Genomic DNA, 21,907 nt, shown 5'->3' on the forward strand with positions numbered 1-21,907 from the left:
TAAAAATATACTTACTTTTCACCAGGAGAGCCACAGGTAACATCAGTCAGCAGAGAAAAGGCAAAATTCTCTGTCACTTCAGTGAAGTGACTGAATCCCCTAGTGTCTTTGCGCTTTGGGTTAATAAGAGCACAGAGAATCTCATAAAAAAGATTTCGATTTTCAATACTGAATGCTTGGCTTTTTCCTTCAATAGTTATCTAGAAAAAAAATTTCAGTATAAACAAATATCTTCAAAAATAAAACCGTTTTAATGGTACATATGCTACAATACATGTTCTTTATTAACAGTTATGAAAATTACCAAAATAAGGAAGAACCTATGATGAATTTAAGAAAAATTGGCATCAAAATTATATTTCAAATACACTTCTACTTTAAAAAAAAGCATAATCATTTATAAAGAAGAGTCATGACCAGCAAAATAATTTTTATTTAATAACAGATAAAACCCCAAAAGGTTTCATGGATCACTTATTTTTAACTACAATAATTAACATCATGAATTAATAGTTATCTCACTTTTATATCTACCCCCAAAATTCTTTCTCTTTTGTTCTACAACTTAGGAAGTAAATACAAGAAAATTTGCCAACAATAGAAGAAAGATTATTCTTGTTTACCTGGCTTTCCAGGAACAGAAGGCACAATCTACCACTACATGTCTTATCATCAAATGAAAAAATCCTTTTCTAACCAACAGTAGCCGGCAGCTCCCGGTACTCTTGTCTTTATCTGGAAGTTTGAGCCTTCCTACCTTAAAGAACTAGATTATTTGTGGTTTGCAGGACAAGAAGAGTAAGAGGAAAATCGCCTTCACGATTTATTTTGTTTTTCCTTGCTAGAATGACAGGGACCACATCTTTATTGTTTAACTAAGCATGGGTGCAAAGCCACTGATTTGTTATCCCACTATTCTTCTACACCTGAGATGTCCCTATAAATCCTTCAAAATCCAAATTAGTCATCACTTCCTCTGTGATTTATATACTGTGCCCTACTTGCCAATATACATAATCTTTGTAACTTACACATACCTTTATTAATGAATCTTTGACAACACTGAAATGATTTGTCTGTTGTTCCTACCAGTTGAGCTCATTGAGGAAGTTGCCTATGTTTCCCATATTATTTTTAAAGCTTTGCAATTTACACAGTGCCAAGCTAATAGCTGAACTCAAGATCTAAAAGAATATCCTTCTATAAGATAGTAAGGAAGAATGGAGAATACTCCATAAAGAAAAGATGACAAAAGATACAAAGTAAATTTATTTACTTATTTGGCAATGAAACAAAGTAAAAAGTTAACAAAGTAAAAATTTAGCAAATAAAAGCTACCACAAAGAAAGGGAACAGCACACAGACTCCTGAAACAATCAAACTGAAACGTTAAATGAAAAAAAAAAAAACTCAGGAAATGCTCCCAGAATTCACAGAAAATATAACAGATAAATAAAAGAAATCTATAAGATACAACAAGAATATAAAAGGGCTGGTAGAAGCAGAGAGAGAGAGAGAGAAAGGCCACAATTCCTTGATAAGCTAAAGAAACAGTCATGTCTAAAAATGCGGAGCTTGCTTTATACCCGAAAAAAGAAACACCACCAGATGCATCTGGGTGATTTTTAAACATTATTTCAAGTGTTAAGAAAAAAAAAATCCTACCAGAAACCATACAGAAAAGAAAAATTAGTAACTGAGAAACAAAAATTCATTCTGACATCAGACTTTTTTGTAAATGAGATGCCAGACGTCAACAGAGCGAAACATACAGTTTTTAAGAATTAAAAGCTGTCATCTAAGATTTTTAGAGCCACCCAACCTTCCATTCATATTTAAGGGAAACACAGTTTCCTTTAGTAAAGCACACAAAAAATAAAACAAAAAGGCCATCTGTATAACCCCTGGTTTGTATGGGTCCTCTTCTCAGCATGTTATCCTAACTTCTCTGGTGTTCAAAATAATCCTATCACAGAGGTGCTACTATTCCTTTGTTTTATTTCCAGATAAGGAAACTGAGGCAAAAAGAAGATGCCTAACTTGTCTGAGGTCATGAACATGGTGAATGGTCAAGTCCAGGAGGCACATGTGACAGCCTCCCTGCTGGGACTCAAGATACTCCCTCAACTTGCTTGTCCTAAACTAAAAACACAGACTGAAACAGTTAGTTGTCAAGTCAGTCAAAATTATTGCAAGCATGAAACTCAAAGCCAGGAAAGAAAATATAGAGATAAGTATCAATCATTATTAGTATGATTATAAAATATACCAAATGTAAAAGTTAATTCTTGAAAAAAATCTATGATATTAAAAAGTATAGGATGAAATATTCTGACTGTAAAAGCCCATTTTATATAAGCAACAATAAAAAACACCCAAATTGAAAAACAAATCAAAACCATAATGAGATACCTCATCACACCAGTCAGAATGGCTAAAATTAACAAGTCAGGAAATGACAGATGCTGGCGTGCATGCAGAGAAAGGGGAACCTTCCTACACTGTTGGTGGGAATGCAAGCTCGTGCAACCACTCTGGAAAACAGCATGGAGGTTCCTAAAAAAGTTGAAAATAGAGCTACCCTACAACCCAGCAATTGCACTACTGGGTATTTACCCTAAAGATACAAACATAGTGATCTGAAGGGGCATGTGCACCCGAATGTTTATAGCAGCAATGTCCACAATAGCCAAACTATGGAAAGAACCTAGATGTCCATCAACAGATGAATGGATCAAGAAGAGGCAGTATATATATACAATGGAATACTATGGAGCCATCAAAAAAATTGAAATCCTGCTATTTGCAACCACATGGATGGAACTAGAGGGTATTATGCTTAGTGAAATAAGTCAATCGGAGAAAGACAACTATCATATGATCTCCCTGATATGAGGAAGTGGAGATGCAATGTGGAGGGGTTTAGGGCCTAGGAAAGGAATAAATGAAACAAGATGGGATCGGGAGGGAGACAAACCATAAGAGACTCTTAATCTCACAAAACAAACTGAGGGTTGCTGGGGTGGGGGCGGGGTGGGGAGTGTAGGGAGAGGGTGGTGGGGTGATGGACATTGGGGAGGGTATGTGCTATGGTGATTGCTGTGAAGTGTGTAAACCTGGTGATTCACAGACCTATACCCCTGGGGCTAATAATACATTATATGTTTATAAAAAAATAAAAAATAAATTTAAAAAATTATATTAAAAAAACAAAAACAAAAACCACCCAAATTATTAAAGTTGACTTACAAAAAGTAGAAAACCTGAATGAAGCATGGGGAAATGTTTTAAAACTGCCAGGAGAGAAAACAAAAAAGAACTTTGTTGGGGGTGGGGGACTATCAAACTTTCACAGAACAAATTATTCCTGTGCTCATTCAATTGTTCCAGAACACAAAACTAGAGGCAATGCCACTCTGACTCATGTTTTATAAGTTTCAATCACCTGGAAACCAAAACCCAGAGAAATTTAAAATTTGCATATCAAACCCAGAAGTCTTAAGAGACTGATAATATTGTTAAAGTGACCAACAGAATTTTAAATGATTTTCATTGTACTATGCATAGGAAAATCAAGGGATAGAATATTAGGTCATAGCAAAAATCTGCCCAAGGTCACAGCTGGATTTTATCCAGAAAATCTTTAGAGTGAATCATTTAAAGCTGTTGCTCTTTTCGGCACAGTATTTGCTTCTTCTAAACATAAGTAAGTAGTCCTTTCTGATGAGTGTAACAATATCTAGGATTTAAGTTCTTCATATAAAAAATGCATAGTAGAGAGCAGGTTCTTTTTTTATGAAGTCAGAATCTGGGGGGAAAAAAACTTACAAATATGAAACAATTTCACTCAAAATACAAGACCTTAGAGAATGAAGTTCAATCTAGTACTTAAAGTCCTATTCTACGCTCTTGAATTTGAGGATACCTTAGAGATTTATATGAATGAAGTACATATGGACTATATGAATGCCTGCCAGGTAAAGCACAGGTGACTCTATTTAAATATCAGATAAACAACCAATAGTTGTTTGATACATATATATCCCAAACACTACACCAGCATCACATTGTTTTAATCACTGTAAATTCATAATATATTTTTCATATTTAGTGTGGTTTGGTCTCTACCATTTTTCTTCTTTTTCATAAAGTTTCTGCCCATTCTCTCATGTATATTCTTCCAGGTCAATAAAGGCATCATTTTGTCCAGGTTAAAAAATAAAACAAAAAACCAAAATAACTTACTGCTGCTTTGATAGGGATTATGTTGCATTTACAGATTAATTTACAGAAAACTGTTGTCTTTATGATATTGAGTCTTCTTGTTGTGGAACAAGGCATAGATTTCTATTTATTCGAGTGTTTCATGTTATTCAGTAGAATTTTCAGTTTTCTTTGTATATTACTACATAGATCATTATATAAAATATATTATAAAATGTATTAAATAATTAAGTCAGTTACCCAAATAACAAGAATTCAGTAGTGACACACATATAAAAATTGAATTTGAGAAGATAATATGCCACAACATTAAAAAAATATTAGTAACAATAACATGATTTGAAAATAATCATGTTTGCTAAAGGTTACTCAAAAAAGTTAATTGCATTTTTCCATATGAGTTTCTTAATAATTCAGTTTCATTATTCATGACAGATACAGTGAAAACCAAGATATACTACTTGACAACACTTGTTAAAGAAATGTTGATTCTAGACCAATAATATGTAGCTCTCTTATATAACTCATTGAGGAGGAAAAAAAAAGGAGCAGAATGTCCTTATCTTCCCTAAATCATATGAAAAAAATGTTCTGTTTTCTAAAATGTAGCCACTGTGCATTCTTTCCCTCTTCTTGGCCAAAATCAACTTGTTACTGTCCTATGCCATTTCATCATTAGAAAGTTTAAGTAACAATATTTCCCATAGTGAATTCTTATCTCTAGAACTTTCTCTGCATGAAATAGCAGTTACAAGCTATTTGGCAGGGCCTCCTCTCCTTGCTAGTGTGCTTTATAATTTGCTTTTCTACCCTTCAGGAGTCACATTTTAAGAGACAGCATGAGGAGTAAAATAGGCATGATAATCTAAACTCCATTGTTAGCATTTTAAGTATTTAAAGGGTCACCATGTAAAAATACAGTATTTATAGATTCGCATATATATATTCAAGGTTTTTCATACTTGCGTATAAATACATTGATAAGAAATATCTTGATTAAGAAAACCCCAAATAAATACCCATAAGAATCTTTTCCTTTAATAATGATTCTTTTCAGGGGCACCTGAGTGGCTCAGTGGGTTAAAGCCTCTGCCTTCGGCTCAGGTCATGATCCCGGGATCATGGGATCGGGTCCGGCATCGGGCTTTCTGCTCGGCGAGGAGCCTGCTTCCCCCACCCCCCCGCCTGCCTCTCTGCCTACTTGTGATCTCTGTCAAATAAATAAATAAAATCTTTAAAAAAAAAAACGATTCTTTTCAGATCTCTTCTTTTATTTACATTTTTAGGATTTTATATCTCCATTTAATTTCATCATTTGCAGAAATATAAATAAATAAATGGGTTAAAAATAAAACCAGGTTGCTCTAACTTCACACCATTTGAATGCCTGAAATCATCTGGTCATTTCTTATTTCTCCTTCTCTGAGGGATTACAGGGCCAAGGAGGAGCAGGGACTAAGCAGAGGGCAAGAGCACCTGTCCCATGGAAGAACTATGTGATCTTGGCCAAGTCTCCCTTTTTACGGACTCAAAAAACTGAGAAGCAATCTCAACAGAGATTCATCCAGTTTCTGGAGAACCAGAAAGAGCTTTTAGCTTCTGACATCTGATGCTCCTTTTCAGACACTGGGCTGTCCTTACTGATGCTGTAGATTACTGATCACTCTCCAGGTTTAAGACTGGGGTTTCCAGACAGACATCAGTCACATCCAAGCCAAAGTACAGTGTCAGCTATGATGAATTCCACTCTTATGTTCAGAAGCTTAACCCTATCATAATGTCATGATGACTGACATGATAACTATTTTAATTTTTTAATTTATGAAATTTAAGTCACCCAGCTGCTACTGCTTACAAGGGCTTCTTACCTTATCTATTAAATGCATCACGGCGCTGAGCTGTTCATCTGTGTTCTCCATGGCCACTTTCATGCTGATGCTGTGGAGTACTCTGCTGAGAATGTCCCCATCCAGGGGCTGCTGTAACTGATCCGCAAGTCCCCAGAAGGACTGTGAATCCGCATCAGAGACGAGAGTGATATTAGCAGTCCCATACATTTGATCAATTCTGGCCCCACCTTTGGGGTCGAAAAGCACAATCTGGAAGCGTTTAGGAAATGGACTTAAAGACCCTATCTCTGGCGTTAGGATGACATCCAATATGGCGTTGCTCTGGCCTGGTTCAAAGACTAGCGTGCCTTCAGTTCTCACAAAATCCTTCCCGGAAAGAGCTGGAGAGATGAGAGTACGGCCCACTGTTTCAGCGCTCCTCAACTCCTAGAAATTAAACAGCACCACGGAAGTGAAACTGTAACACCTCTGATTTTCTCTTGAACAAATTCTTACTTCTTAAACACATCTTACTTCTCTTAAACAAACTGATGGGCCGTAGCACCATGAACACTAAAACATGGGGTTTTATACTTCTGAGATAAATCAGAGAAACAAATACACATCACAGTGATGATGTTTGGAAAGACAGATACCTTAGGACAGACTAAGGATGGGGATGAGAAAAAAAATGGCATTACTGCCTCGCAGAAGTTCTGCAACTGTGAACACTCTGTAAACAATGCTCTGAGTAACACAGGCTGTGTAACAGCAGGCAATGGAGAGGGAAAGAAGGAGTGTTTACATTTTCATTCTCACCTACAAAGTTTGGGAAGATGGGAGTTTGGAGGAGTAAAAAGAAGGAAGAGGAAGCAGGAGGAAGCAGAAGAAACTGGTATCCTGGTGGTTATGCATTAGTTGTGAAAATACCTTAGAGAATAAGGTTCTGGCCATACAGACTTGTGAGTTTCTTCAAACCGTGGTTATTGAAAGGTTTGTTTGTTTGTTTGTTTGTTTTTTAAGTGAAGCATGGGAACGTAGTCAAGAAAGAACAAAAGAGGGGTGCCTGGGTGGTGCAGTCAGCTGAGTGTCCGACTCTTGGTTTCAGCCCAGGCGTAGGCTCGGGATGGTGCGGTCAAGGCCCTCAGGCTCCATGCTCAGCACAGGGTCTACCTGGGACTCTCTCTCCACTCTCTCTGTCCCTCCCATTGAGCATGTGCACTTGTACTCCCTCTCTTTCTTTAAAATAAATAAATAAATGTTTTCTTAAAAAAGAGCAAAAGCAATATACATTTATTTACTCCTGAGCCAACAGATTATCTGGTGAATAGAGTTATCTCTATTAAACTCCTAGTATGTGCCAGGGGGAATACAGTGGCTATAGATGTGAGTGTCAGAATGTCTACATTCATGGAACTTATGTATCAGAAGATACCGGTGGTGCAAAAGTTATAGAATTAATGATATAATATTACACAGAGATGAATTTTTGAAGAAAAATAAGACTATGTCACAGAAGCTCCTGATGTGATATTTGAGCAGAGACTTTAGTGATGGAAACAGACCATATAGGATCTGGGGGAAAATACTCTAGGCAGAAGGAAGAGCAATTACAGAAGCCCTGAGATGAGAATCATCTCAGAATATTAAAGAACCAGAAGGTCAGCCTGATTAGAAGGATGAAAGTATCAGAAGCTGACATCAGAGAGGTAGGCAGGGTCAGACCCTATATGGACCCAGGGAGAACAGATAGGACGTTTTTGTATTACTTCATGCAAAACACAATGGTAGCATGGAATAAGGTTGTATGAGTGGAAGAGTAAGAGGTGCTCTGAGTGGAAATATATAATGAACTAGAGTCAGTAGGACTTTCTGGTTAATTCAACGCTGGGTGAAGAGGAAGAAGAGAATAGGGATAACTCTTTGCCTAAGTGAATGATGGGAAACAGGGAAACACTGTTATGGGAGAAATCAAGAGTTCTTTATTATTCACAGTAAGCATGGAATGCCTTCTAGACATTCAAATAAAGATGTCAAGTATGCGCAATCAGATATAAGTCTAGATCAGGGGTGGTGATGAGGCTAGCAGTGAAAACCACAGGAGTTCTCATTTTGTAGATGATATTTAAAGAAAACAGGTTTGGGTGGCCTAGCCTGGAGAATGAGTTTAGGTGGCCCCCCAATACTGGTTGGTCAGGAAGACTACAGGCCACAGAAAGGAGCTACCACTGAGGGAACGGTTAAGAATAGGAAAAAGTGGTGTTCCAGACGCCCAAGAGAAGAGCATGCTTCTGGAAGGAAGTGACCATTTTTGCCAAAAAATGAGAAGTGGATGGAGATAAGCATTTTCAAGAGCATTTGCAGCACAGTGGTAGGAAAACAAAACAAAACAAAACTTCCCTGAAGGAAACAATACAAAAGCAGATTGATTTCAGGATGGATACAGTATTCACTGGAATACCATGTATGTATAACTCTCACACACATCAACATGGGTATTCCTTAAAAACATGCCGAGCAAAAGAAGCACACCATAAAACAATCCGCTGGAAGAATCTCATTTGCATAGTTTCCTAAAGAGGTAAAACTAAACAGCACATGGTAGGTGATAAAACTATAAATAAAAGCAAGGGAATAATTCAGTACGAAATTAAGGGTGGAGGTTATCTACAAGAAGGGGGGAGGTTATCTTACAAGAGAAAAGCAGAACGGTATCAGAGAAGGGTTCACCATGGCCAGTTCTAGGATTCCAGTAAAGCTGGATTACTTAAACCAGATGGTGGTGATTTTATGAGTATAATTCTGTCCACAGAATGTATATATATATCTGATATCTATATACATGTGTATGTATCTATTATATGTATATATATATATACGTATATATATCTATTATAGGTATATATATACATACATAGAAATCTGATAGAACTTATTTCACAATTCAGACTTTTAAAGGATATGGAATAATCAAAATGTTCTTGTGTTCAAAAAACACATAATAAACACAAAAAACATCATGCAATTTAAAAGCAATGACAAAAATCAAGATAGCGATATCCTTTGAATAGCATAGGCGATGGGAAAAGAAGAAGAAAAGTCATGCTCTTTCTTGAACTTGTGTGCTTTGGGCTATAGGATAAGCATATATAAATAAAAGTACTTGGAACTGGCTTTCAAATACGGCTTGGGTATAGGCCTATTTAAAGATAACCAGAGTCAGTTATATTGTTACTATCTCAAATCTTCATATCCCTTTATGTCACAAATACACAGATATAAGGGAACTTACGTTAAGTCTATAGTATTTATGTACTAGGAATGGTGACCTGTCAAAGGGTATATATGCTACAGCTCCTGTTTTAACTATATTATTATAATCTACTTAAAATAAAGTGAAAATTGATATCTTTGTAACAGAATAGTAACTTGGTCCATAATTATTTCCTTACTCCTGGCAACTACAAGAAAAGGAAATTTTGTGTCTTTGTCTTCTGGTAATATGCCCAGCATTCAGAGGGAGAAAATGCACTGGTGATGAAGAAACAGGAAAATAAATTAATACCAGAGAGGTGAGACTTCCATTTCTATTTTTCAATTAACTTTTTTAAAATTTTGAGATAATTATAGATTCACATGTAGTTATAAGACATAATAGAGAGCGATCTCCTGCACCCTTCATTCAATATCAGTCCTTGGTAACATCTTACAGAACTAAAATATATCATAACCGGGATATTGACATTGATAGAGTCAACATACGGAACACTTTCATCACCACAGGGATCCTTCATGTTGATTTTTATAGTGTTATAAAAATGGTATGAGCTACATGCTAGTGACAGCATGTGTTTTTCAAGGAATCATTTATGACGAATCTAGAAAGACTGTAAGTGACTCTGATAGAGATACTGGCATTTAGCTTCTTATTACGGCAACCTCAATCTCACTCTCATTTGAGTGCATGAACTAGTTTGTAATGTGCCTCAAATCTCTTTATCATCTCTTCTTCATCTCCAGTCCCACTTCTTCCCCTCTACAAAGTAGTCAGCATATGATGATATATATTTCACGGGAGAAGAAGAATGAAGCACGTATTTTATCCCATTTCTCTTCCTATCTTCAATGCTCAAAAGAAAAAAAAAAAAAACTAAAATCTCCCACTATGAATCAAAATACCTATCTCTGTGTTCATAACACTCACTTCAAGGCTATTGAGAATGGAGTATTTTTCTAGAGTCTCATGTAATAGAGAGTTTTATCTTCTTATTTGCCAAGCTGTGGACTGTCACAAAGACCAGCTTTTCTGCCTGGCAAGCTTCCAGACAGCTCACTATGCACAGCTCTGGTTCAAATCTCTACGCTATTAATACAACAGCAACCACCTTTGAAACCTAGAGGCCTAAAGAGTCACCAGGTTTGGAATCTTGAGAGAGGGGAAATGGCAGCATTGACCAGAATGGTGGTTTCCAAACTGTGGATTTCTTTGAGTTAGATGAGTCAAGGAAAAAAAGGGGAGCAGAGAGCTAAAGTGGGCAAGCTCTAATCCCTACAAATGTGTTTTAAGCAGACTAGATACATACTTTTGTGTTAATATAATATTAGAGTCTGGCTGCTAAAACAAAGTTTAAAAAATAATGCTAGAATTGTTTATGGAGTTATCTGGACCAAATCCAGGGTCCGGTCACTTAGTGTTACACAGCATTGCTCTTCTGAGTCCCTGGTTACTCACCTACCCTCTCACTTACCCAAGATCCCCTAACAGGAAGGATGTGAAAAGTGGCAGGGAGACCTCATGAAATCAGAGATTTAAAGAACCCTAAAGATCAATTAGCGTGTGATATTTTGGAGAAGGAGATTTTCAACCAGTTCAGATACAAAACATAACAAAGACTCTTACTTTTTGTTTCCGGGTTTTCAAAGTTACATTCTGGAAAAATTTTAGCTTCCTAAAGATTTTATAGAACAGATTCATGTAAAAACACTTTGCATTGTATTATCACCTTTTAGAAAAAAAGAAATACAAGACTATAACCTTAAAACATGACCGAAGTTAAATAACTGAACTGTTTCAAGGATAAAGTTTAATGTAATAAACACAGGGTGAATTATGATGGTATCATGAGAAAATAATGTTATCAAATATTCTTTCTCATTATATAAGCTACAGGTAAAAAAGAAAACCCTAATCTAGGTATTCCATGCTCACCTGGGTACTGAAGTTAACAGACATCATCAGTCCTGTCCCAGAATCTCTGGCCACCTGCAAACTGATTAAAGTGGCCTTCCTATGAGCCACTGGCAGCCGAGAACCCACAGAAAAATACACGAGGCTTGGAGGTTCGTCACTCTGTAAGAATTTAATCGGTGCAAATCTGGCACTATTGTTTATTGCTGCTCCAGCACTTACTTCATACAGTTCCACAAAAAAAGGCATTTCAACGTGAGGTATCTGACAAGTAGAAAATGAGAAAAGAAGGATGATTACCAATGTTCCTATTTTTATCTAACTCTGGCATTAAGAAATAATTTTATTTATATACATAATTATAAAAATAAACACACATCTGGAGATACATTCCATATAATCACAGGATTAAGTTCTTATGTTAGATTACCACAGGGCTTATTTTTTCAGATTTTCTTGAAGAAACACCTTTACTCTTTCCAGGTAACTGCCTTACTAGAAAATCGGTGTCAGGAGACAAACTTTGTGTACTTCAATATGCAAAGAGATAAATAAAACCTATCAATACAATGAAATGTTATTTAGAAGTTAAAAGGAATGGGACGCCTGGGTGGCTCTGTTGGTTAAGCGACTGCCTTCGGCTCAGGTCATGATCCTGGAGTCCCAGGATGGAGTCCCATATCTGGCTCCCTGCTCGGCAGGGAGTTTGCTTCTCCCTCTGACCCCCCCACTTCTCATGTTCATTCTCTCTCACAATCTCTCTCTCAAATAAATAAATACAATCTTTAAAAAAAAAAAGAAAAAGTTAAAAGGAATGAACTATTTCAGTGCTTTTCACTGTGGATGGATCTGAAAACATGCTAATGAGTAAAAAGAATCAAGATGCATAATGATGTATATAGCACAATACAATAAATGTAAAGTTTAAAATTAAAGCTTACTACATAATGTTAATAGATACACATTTATGTAAAGATTTAAAAACAATATTGGCTCCTAGTTATGGAATGAATAACTCATGGGAATAAAAGGCATAGCACAGAGAATACAGTCATTGGTACTGTGATTATGTCGTCTGGTAACAGATGATAGCTACACTTGTGAGCATGGTGTAATGTATGGAAATGTTGAATGACTATGCGGTACACCTAAAATTAAGGTAACATTGTGTGTCAACCATACTCAAATAAAAAAATTAAAATAAAATAACAATTGACAAAAATACTTTATAAATAAAAAAAACAACCCCTCAAAATAACACTGACAGCAGTTGGCCTGGGTGGAGGGTTGGCTTGGGGTTAGGGCAGGATATGGATTTGGAGAAAGATGCTGAGAATAGGGGAGAAAAAGAGCTCCAACTTTGTAAGATTTTATTTTTATTTTTATTTTTAAAGGATTATGCAGAAATATGAACAAATAGTGATAATAGTCAATTCTGTAATTTTATGTATTTTTCAAAATTTCCCCCAATTCAGTATCAAATAAGACTAAATTTAGTCTGCTGGTTATAGTTTGTCATGTTTCATATCAGTTCTTTCTTAACAATCTCAAAAAATTTATTCTCTGAAGCCTGAATTAAATTTGTAACATACTGTTACCTGTTTTTACTTATTCACTCTTACACAATAACATAAAAATCTTAGCTTTCTGGCATAACTCAAAGAAGCTAAGCTGATATATTTTTCAATTGCATGTGTCATTGTCTAGTTTGATATAATGCATTATTTTTACCTATTAGGGGCCTTATTCATCATTTGTTTTGTGATCATTTTAAGGAGAATCATTATGTCAACACACTTTAATAAAATCCAAGACTAAGTCAAATCTTAGTCATACAGCAAATGAACTTAACCTCATTTTATTATCTGAAGAAATATATTTAGCTTCCCCATGGCACATATCATTCTTTACCTGATCAACTGTCAGTAGTATTGAAATGTGGAGATAATAGTACTCATCTCATTTTTGAGAAACCAAATTTGGCAAATACAATAAACTAAAATACTAGGAAAGTACGGGTAACTAATTCAAGAATTATTATTCCCTAACAGCCGAGTAAGCTTGAAATCACAATAATTTCATTTAACTAAGGATGTCAGCATAGTATGCTCCAACACAGACTCTTGCCTTTTTTTTCCCCAGTGAAATATTTCTTTGCTTTTTGATGATGATTAGAATGGTACTTACAACAACTTAGAGTCAAAAGAATATGTTATAATCTAAGTAAAGTACTATCTAAAACTGAATAACATGCAGATGGGTGCCAACACATAATTAGACTAGAGACAAATGAATCTTCCAGTCTTATAACAAAATACTCTATTCAAACAAGATGCCTGAATTATACTGGGAAACCAAAACTCACAGATTATATCTACACCTCCCTAAACTTAAACATGACTTGGAGACCTCACAAGAACCTATTTCATGTGTAACGGCCCTAAGTTCCTTTCCTAGTTAGGTCAGAAGCCTTCCAGGGTGAGCTTTTGCTCAACTAGTATAAAATTATTTTTCATGACCCCAGATCTGCTCGGAAGCAGACAAAGTAATAATAAAATAATATCTTGCTTATTTACATGTTTCTTAAAATATTTGCAACAACAAATGTTTAAATAATCTGTTTACTTTAAACAGATTTTGTGGGTGAAGAGATGCCTCCTAAATTAATTCACTATGATCTTTACAAATTTTGCTAACATAGAACCAATCAATAAAGCAGCAGGGAAAGGGGAAATGGTCTAGAATTCAAAAGACAAGTTCTAATCTTGGCCAAGTAACTTACTTGGGAAAGTTACCTAAATTCTTAATAACTTCAAAATGAAAATATTGGATAACTGTAGAAATGATTATTAGAGATATGACAGAGTAGAAAAACTTCATGGGGCGCCTGGGTGGCTCAGTCAGTAGAGCAGCTGCCTTTGGCTCAGGTCCTAGTCCCACAGTCCTGGGATTGAGCCCTGCATTGTGCTCCCTGCTCAGCGGAGAGCCTGCTTCTCCCTCCTCCTCTGCCTGCTGCTCTGCCTACTTGTGCTCCCTATCTCTTTGTCAAACAAACAAATAAAATCTTAAAACAAAACAAAACAACAAAAAAAAACACTTCATGTTGAGGGTTGGGAGACTGGACTGAAATTAGAAGAAACCACCATTAATCAGTGATGTCATTCTATGGATGAATGTGTTTGCAGTGTTGTGTTGCTATGCTATAACTCCATAACCACTAGTGTTAATGTAGCTACTACTCAAGCCACTGAATTGTCTTGGGCTCCATTTCCATCCACTCTGAATAATAAAAATTATTTATTATAATTATATAATTATTATTATATCTCTTATGAAGGGGCAACTCCCTCTAAGAACTGTGCAAGGAACTTCTCTCATTCATTATCTCATTTAATCTAACAATGCTATCATTAAGCCCATGAAACACAGGAGGCTCAGGGAGGCTAAGCAACTTGTCCCATGTCACTCAGCTCATTAGCTGAAGAGCTAAGATTTGAACCAAGTCTTCTATCATCAGAGTCCAAGCTCTTACCACCATTTTCCTAAATAAGTTCAGTATCCTCGAAGCCCTTCTTTATGGAAACATGTAGAGATGTTTCTTAGGTCTGCTGGGACCTCCAAATAATCTCTCAGAGCCTACTATAGGAAAACATGGCCACTGAACCAGTCTCATTTACATCTCTAAGTATCAGTTTATCAAACAAAGAAAGAAGAATTTAAATTAGATAGTCATGTTTCCTTCTGGTCACAAAATGTGAGATGTTAAAATGCATATTAGAAGCTCACAGTGTATTTTCGAAAAATATTTTTTTCATTCTCCTAAGAATATAACTTTCTTCCTTCTTTGTAAATTTCCTTTTCCTGCAACTAGAATGTGTATCACTCTTACTTATACTTTGCCTTTTAACAGCTGGGAAGACAATGAGAGCAAAATGCTTTGAAAATTAGCTGCTTCTCAGGATGCAGAAGAAAACTCAACTCTATGATTGGAGTATTACATTGGGAAGAGAAATAGGTGAAACCAAATTCTTTCTCTTATGTAACTGAAATTACTTAGAAATGGGTTTAGCAGCATTTCCCTAGTTAGGAAAAAGGATATACACAGCATTCTATGTACTACCCACAACATTCTCTTAATCCATAATTATAATGTCTTTAGTAGCTAGGGCTTCCCTGGGTGTCTCTCACCAGTAGGACAAGCTCAGAGGAAGCAATCTTCTCTCCCACCTACAACTCTACCCAGCCTATTTCTCTTCCTTTCAGCTTCTCCAAGACCACCCCTTAGTTTAGCTCTTTTCTTTTCCCTCCCTCCCCTGCATGTAGAGACCTCCTTCAAACAAGATCAAAGCCCAATTTCTCTATCTTTCAGGATCTTTACTACTATACCTGCTTACTGTCACAAATAAAGTATTTCCACTCCATGAAAATCATTTTTATCTCTAAATTACAAACTAGTCTCACTGTACAAGAACCAAGTCAGCGAAAGACTGATAAAGGCATTTATCTAAACAGCATTATAGGATTGAACTGACTTGATCTCAAGTTTTTTTCTTACGATGATAAGGTTGACATCTGTATATGAGATAGATATTTTAAGTCTCATGAGATCCATCAAAGATTCTAACTCACCAAAAATCGTATTTGAGATAAAATGCACAACAGAATTCTCAGTAACTCCTGTAGGCAGCATGTACTTACAGAGGATGAAGGGAGGAATGTAAAGATGAATAAAACCATGTTCTAATTTTCAAGCAGGTGGGAGTCAAATAGTCAAGATAAAATATGTATAATAAGTTTTTACACAATATATTACTGGTAACTTTCATTAAAAAAGGTAAAAAGCCTTTGTAAATTTAGAGAAATAAGAATTCTAACTGGAGGGGTTCCTGGGTGACTCTGTCAGTTAAGTGTCCAATTCTTGATTTTGGCTCAGGTCGTGATCTCAGGGTCCTGAGATCAAGTCCTGCATCAGGCTCTATGTTGAGCGTGGAGCCTGCTTAAGATTCTTTCTCTCCCTCTGCCCCTCCCCCCACTCATGCTCTTGCTCTTGCGCGCGTGCGCGCGCGTGCGCGCTCTCTCTCTCTCTCTCTCTCTCTCTCGGAGGAGAGTGAATTCTAACTGCAGATATCAGGGAGGCATCTTAAAGGAAGTGGTATTTTGATTGTCCCTAAGGGAGAGTCAGGAAACATGAACTTGTGGGGGTTGAAGTCACAAAATTACTTGAAAAATGCCTAGAAGAGGACTTAAGTAAGTGTTTTCAAGCAGAATAACATCATCAAATGTTTTGAATATTGAAATTTCACTGCAATAGAAAGAATTAAGAGCTAAGGAAATTTTTCTCAAGAAAAGTAAAATATGATAAAGTGGTATATTAAATTAGGAAAAAATCAGTGGGAATTTAATACTTCAAAAAAATTTTTTCCTAGCTCTATCACTACCCAAGGTGACCCACAGCAGCAGTACCTTTGCCAACCATCAACTCCCATGCATATCTAGAGCATATATTTAGATTTCTAAACTCTTTCTGGTGAAAGAAATCAATTCCTTGGACAGTAGTTGATTAGATGTCTTAGATCAGGAAAAATCAAGATGGCTATGGAACATATATATTATTGATATAAAGCAAAAACACTTCCAGAGAGTTTTAAAGTAATATGAAAAGACAAAAGATCACCATAATAAGACTTCCAGTGGCCATGCCATGGTTACTTGAATAGCAACAGGAAAGCCATTCAGTAAGTAATTAAAATTAATTGATAGACCTAGAATGTATTATGCTAAGAGAAATAAGTCAGACAGAGAAAGACAAATACCATATGATTTCACCACTTGTATGTGGAATCTAAAAAACAAATTAAATGAACAAAAAAACAAAAAAGCAGAAACAGACCCATAAATACAGAGAACAACCTGGTGGTTGCCAGAGAGGAAGGGGTGGGGGGATAGGCAATGTGGGTAAAAGGGAGTAGGAGATACACACTCTGGTTATGGAATGAATAAGTCACCGGGATGAATGATAAAGCATAAGGAATATAGTCAATGATATTATAATAGCATTATATGATGACTAATGGTAGCTATACTTGCAGTGAGCATAGTATAATGTATAGACTTGTTAAATCACTATGTTGTACTTGAAACTAATGTAGCATTGTGTCAATAAAAAATAAAAAATTTTTCATTAAAAAAATTTGAGTCTATAACAGTACCTAAAGGAGAAAAGTTACTGTAGTGTATAAAAAAGTGGTTATAATAGAAAATAAGTGTGAATATAGTAGTATGTACTCAATATTTAATTAATTTTAATTTGAAGAAGAGTGTTAACGTACCCGGACATCTAGGTCTTTGATTAAGTATGTGTTCATTTATTAAATAATGATATTCTTTCTATATGTAAGTAGGAAGGAGCTAACAAAAAACCGTGAATAAAATAATCCTTCCTAGAAAAAGTAAGAATTGTACCAATAATAGCAATAAAGTATCAGGACCTATGAAACACACATAAATGAAGATGAAAGCAAGTCAGAAGTGAAAGAATGCTGGTAGTTGCATGCAAGCTGGAAGATTACACAACTCTGCATTCCATTGTCACAGAAGAGATGAGCTAAAAGAAGTGTAATAAGAACACAGATTTGTTATCTCATCTTTTATGAGATGAAGCCTCTAGGGTGCCCTCCTAAATATAGCAAGATACCAAAAAGGCAGGCATATATTTCTAACACCTCTAATAGACCAGCTCCATGTTCAAGAGCAATAGGGCAGAGGTGCCTGGGTGGCTCAGTCGGCTAAATATTTGCCTCTGGCTCAGGTCATGATCCCAGGGTCCTAGGACTAAGCCCTGAAAAGGGCTCCCGGCTCAGTGCGGAGTCTGCCTCTCCCTCTCCCTCTGCCCCTCCACCCCCACTTGTGCACTCTCTCTCTCAAATAAGTAAAATCTTTAAAAAAGAGAGAGAGAAATAGGCCAATAGTTAATGTAAAGCCGATCCCGCCAAGTCCAAAGAACAAATCATTCTGGAGAAAACATACAGTGTTAAGAAAAACCAACCTGTAAGGCATAAATTTAAAAAATATATACATAATGATCTAACAAGTGAAGTCCCAAAATAGATCCCAACCAGATGATCAGCAATTCTCATTTGAAACAACTTTAGACAAGAACCAGGACCCATAATCCTAACAAAGAACAAAGTGGCAACAACCATGAATATGTCATCTTTGGAAATAAGTATTATTTTTCTTTTGGAACCAATAAAATTATTACAATTTTAATTCTTATAAAAGGTATGAAAATAGTATGTATGAAAGGTATGAAAGGGACAGTATGAAAATAAGCATTACTGTTAACCTCAGAGAAGATCAATATAACTTGTACAGTAATCCTCAGAAAATGAAAAAATAAGTAGAGAAAAAAATGAAAAAAAATCTACAATATTGTTATTTAGAATGGGTTTAAGCATAGTTACATGTTCTGAAAAAATTGTATTTGTGCATGTTTTTTCTGCAGTTTAAAAGAAACCATGGTACTTTTGAACATTCATAATATTATTCCTAGTTTTTGTATTAAATATCTGAGTTTAATAAACTAAGCAGTAGACAGAAAAAACACTATTGGGTGCTCGTTATGCATTAAATTATCACATTAAAAAAAGGTCACACACATTTACTAAATGACTTAAGCTCTGGTAAGTTGGCAGTGACTAATACCATATGACTAATGCAGATTCCTATGGAAAGGCAGGAGCATGCTTGTTTCCTAAGTGCCGTGAGTAACATGAATGCATAGAAATTTATCCAAAAGCCCACCAAGCATAGCCTAGTGCTTTTTTAGTAAATCAAAATGGAATTCTTAAACCAAATATGAATAAAAAATGAGAAAACTTTCATTCTATGCATAAAATCTATGGATATAATGTGATTTGGCCAAAACTACAAGTATGAAAAGAACATAACATTAAACATTCAGAGTAATCAAAGATGAGGTTTTTTTTTCCCCAGAGATATTAATCTGGATGAAAAGGGGGTCAAGGGATCATTCACACAATGAGCACTTGCTCCAGGAAGAATCTTGGAAATGACAAAAAATAGAAATGGGAGAAAACTGATGAGATTTTTTTAATTGAGATATTATTGACATATAACATTGTATTAGTTCTACGTGCACATCTAAAAAATTCATAATGTAATAATTTGTAAATCTTAAGTCTATTATCCAGAAAAGAAATTTAGATATTATGGCCAGGTGAGACACAAAGAATCTCTATATAACCAATGTGTAAATTTCAATAAAATGATTTTAAAATTACTAATTCTAAAGAAATGTACTTAGAAGTTGAAAATACAGTCCCTTGTCATTTCTTACCTTCCCCGATTTGAGCTCAATGGTGATCACGCACTTTGTTTGACCCACCATACAGGTTGTGGTCCCTGACACAGAGAGAAGTTCATCCATCAGGTTCACACCGTCTTTCTTGAGCATGGCCACTGTTGTGTCAAATGTGACCCGCCAAAAGACCCTGACATCTTCAAAGGCCCTAGGAACAAAGCAAAACCCATGCAAATGTGTCTAATGCAGAATGTGTCATCACTGTGCTTAAGTATACTTCTTCCTCCCAAAGCACAGCACTTCTGGGACCACTGATAAAGCTGAAAATAACCAGTTCTCCTCATTAATGTTAAGAAATTAATGCCAGCGTTTATGTGGCATTCTTCCACCACTCTTTATTCAATACTAAGTTATTTCTTAAACTACTATGTATCAAGGGAAACAAATAATACTTTTCTGCCTACAATGCCTATTGTGTACCAGAAATATGAAAAAAAAAAATTAGAGAGTACCCCTGCCTTCAAGTAAATGTTCTTCACTTGTTGAGAATTCTTCTAAAGGAAACACACTACTGCTAAAAATTGTTATTATAAAAATAAAGGGCAGGGGATGACCTATGTTTCCAGAGAATTTATGCCCAAAATGGAAAAGGACATTTATCTCCGTGTACATGGGTATATACCAGATGCACATCTGTGATGAACATTTGGAAGCTGGGTACTGTTAGAGTATTAAGTTGCAAGCAAAATTTTGGTACTTCCAAGTTTCCCTAACATTAAACAGTTACATAGGCAGAGCAATCAGAGAATAGTAGATATGCTGAAGTGAAGACTTACATAAGCTGACATCTGTATGGTACTTTATGAAGTACAAAACATTCAAGGTGGCCCTAGGTTATACTTATTAACCAAGTGTGTTAAATTCAAAGATTAAGAATGAAAGCAAACAAAACAAAACAAAACCCCCAAAAAACGAGAGCATCTGAACCCTGACATACCAAATTCCATGCTACCTTCTGATTAGCATTTCATCCTGTCTTTTACCATTTTATGAATCCAAATTAGATACTGTATAGACACGATGTTACATCTTCTACATGCATATCCACATACCTGTTGGGTTGCCTTGTGACAGTAAGATGCAGTCTGTTTTTATCAGCTCCTTCACCCAGCTCCAGTCCACTCTGGGAGTCCTCACTGAATCCTACGATGCCATTGTGAAGATCACTTCCTGAGAAGAAAAATGGAGGGTTATAATATACTAAAGACTTTAAAAGATCTCCAGGGCTTCACTCTTCTTTCCAGCTCAGATGGTATAAAAGTTAGAAATTACAAGTGAGGAGGGGGAGTTACAATTTTTAAAGATCTTTACTAAAATTAGAGTAGAATTGAAATTATAATATCAAAGTGGCTAACACTTGGAGAACATTAGACTGGAAGAATGCTCCTCTCTCTCTGATGAGACTACTTTATATTTCGTAGTCCTTTACATTTTACATATGGGGACTGTTTAAAGTTATTATATCCTGCTGGACTAGCTATGATTTTATTTACTGCTGTATCCTCAGTATCAAGAGCAGTATCCAGCATATTTTAAGTGTTCAATGAATATTTACTGAATAACGAACTCCATTTAACTGACTTACCTTCCCTATAAAAGCATTCATGTTATGCATTTCGTTATCTGCCCCAGAGAAAAAGAGAACTATTAATGAGCTTCCAAGCATCTCTGACTAAAAGAAACACCTCTGAGCAACATTTCAGGTTACATGCACTATCACAGTACAAATCATGTTTAAACTGGAACAAGTCTAGGGCCCATACTACACTGAAATGGTCACTCCAAATCTTTGCCAGCACACAAGCTAGCTTCTCAGACTAGAGAAATGCCAGTACATAGTTCCTGCTGCTTTCCATTTCCCAATGGCCCAGTTTTGCTAAGTGATCCTAAGAGCAATGATTCCCAAAGCCACAAGCTTTAAAATTGTGCCCATCACTGCGAAACCTGACTGCTAATTTTCCAAGGAGATGGAACCTCGGAAGTTAGCGATCAAGATAAGGAAATAGAAAACTGCCTAATGGTCCTGTTGGGAGAGAGCCAACAGTCACCAACCTCTATTCTGCAGGTCCAAAGTTTGAGTCAATGTGGAGCCTATTAATTAGGGACCATATTTTCCCAGTGTCTCATGTGTGCCTTGTTTCCACACGAGTGCCAATCGTCATCCTCACCCATTCATCACCATGATCATTTCTTAGCCCTGCATCAGAACCTCATCAGAACCTGCCATCAACTTTTTTCTTCAGCAGCAGTTGTTTCCTTGTCATTTTGGTGGTCTTTTGGTCT

General features: G+C 36.0%; 1 protein-coding gene across 1 annotated transcript in view; it reads right to left on the bottom strand.

Annotated features, from left to right (window-relative positions):
• ADGRV1 (adhesion G protein-coupled receptor V1) overlaps window positions 1–21,907 on the bottom strand; it is a gene marked incomplete at its 5' end in the record, with an annotated part of 491,204 nt that overhangs the window by 295,805 nt on the left and 173,492 nt on the right. The window contains 5 exons of the mRNA XM_080804325.1: window positions 16–200; window positions 6,093–6,500; window positions 11,263–11,505; window positions 19,601–19,772; window positions 20,677–20,794. Of these exons, the coding sequence (XP_080660451.1) occupies window positions 16–200; window positions 6,093–6,500; window positions 11,263–11,505; window positions 19,601–19,772; window positions 20,677–20,794 (1,126 nt within the window). The remainder of the gene's footprint in view (window positions 1–15; window positions 201–6,092; window positions 6,501–11,262; window positions 11,506–19,600; window positions 19,773–20,676; window positions 20,795–21,907) is intronic.

This window comes from Martes martes (assembly GCF_963455335.1).
Source record: "Martes martes genome assembly, chromosome: 5".
Lineage (NCBI taxonomy): Eukaryota > Metazoa > Chordata > Mammalia > Carnivora > Mustelidae > Martes > Martes martes.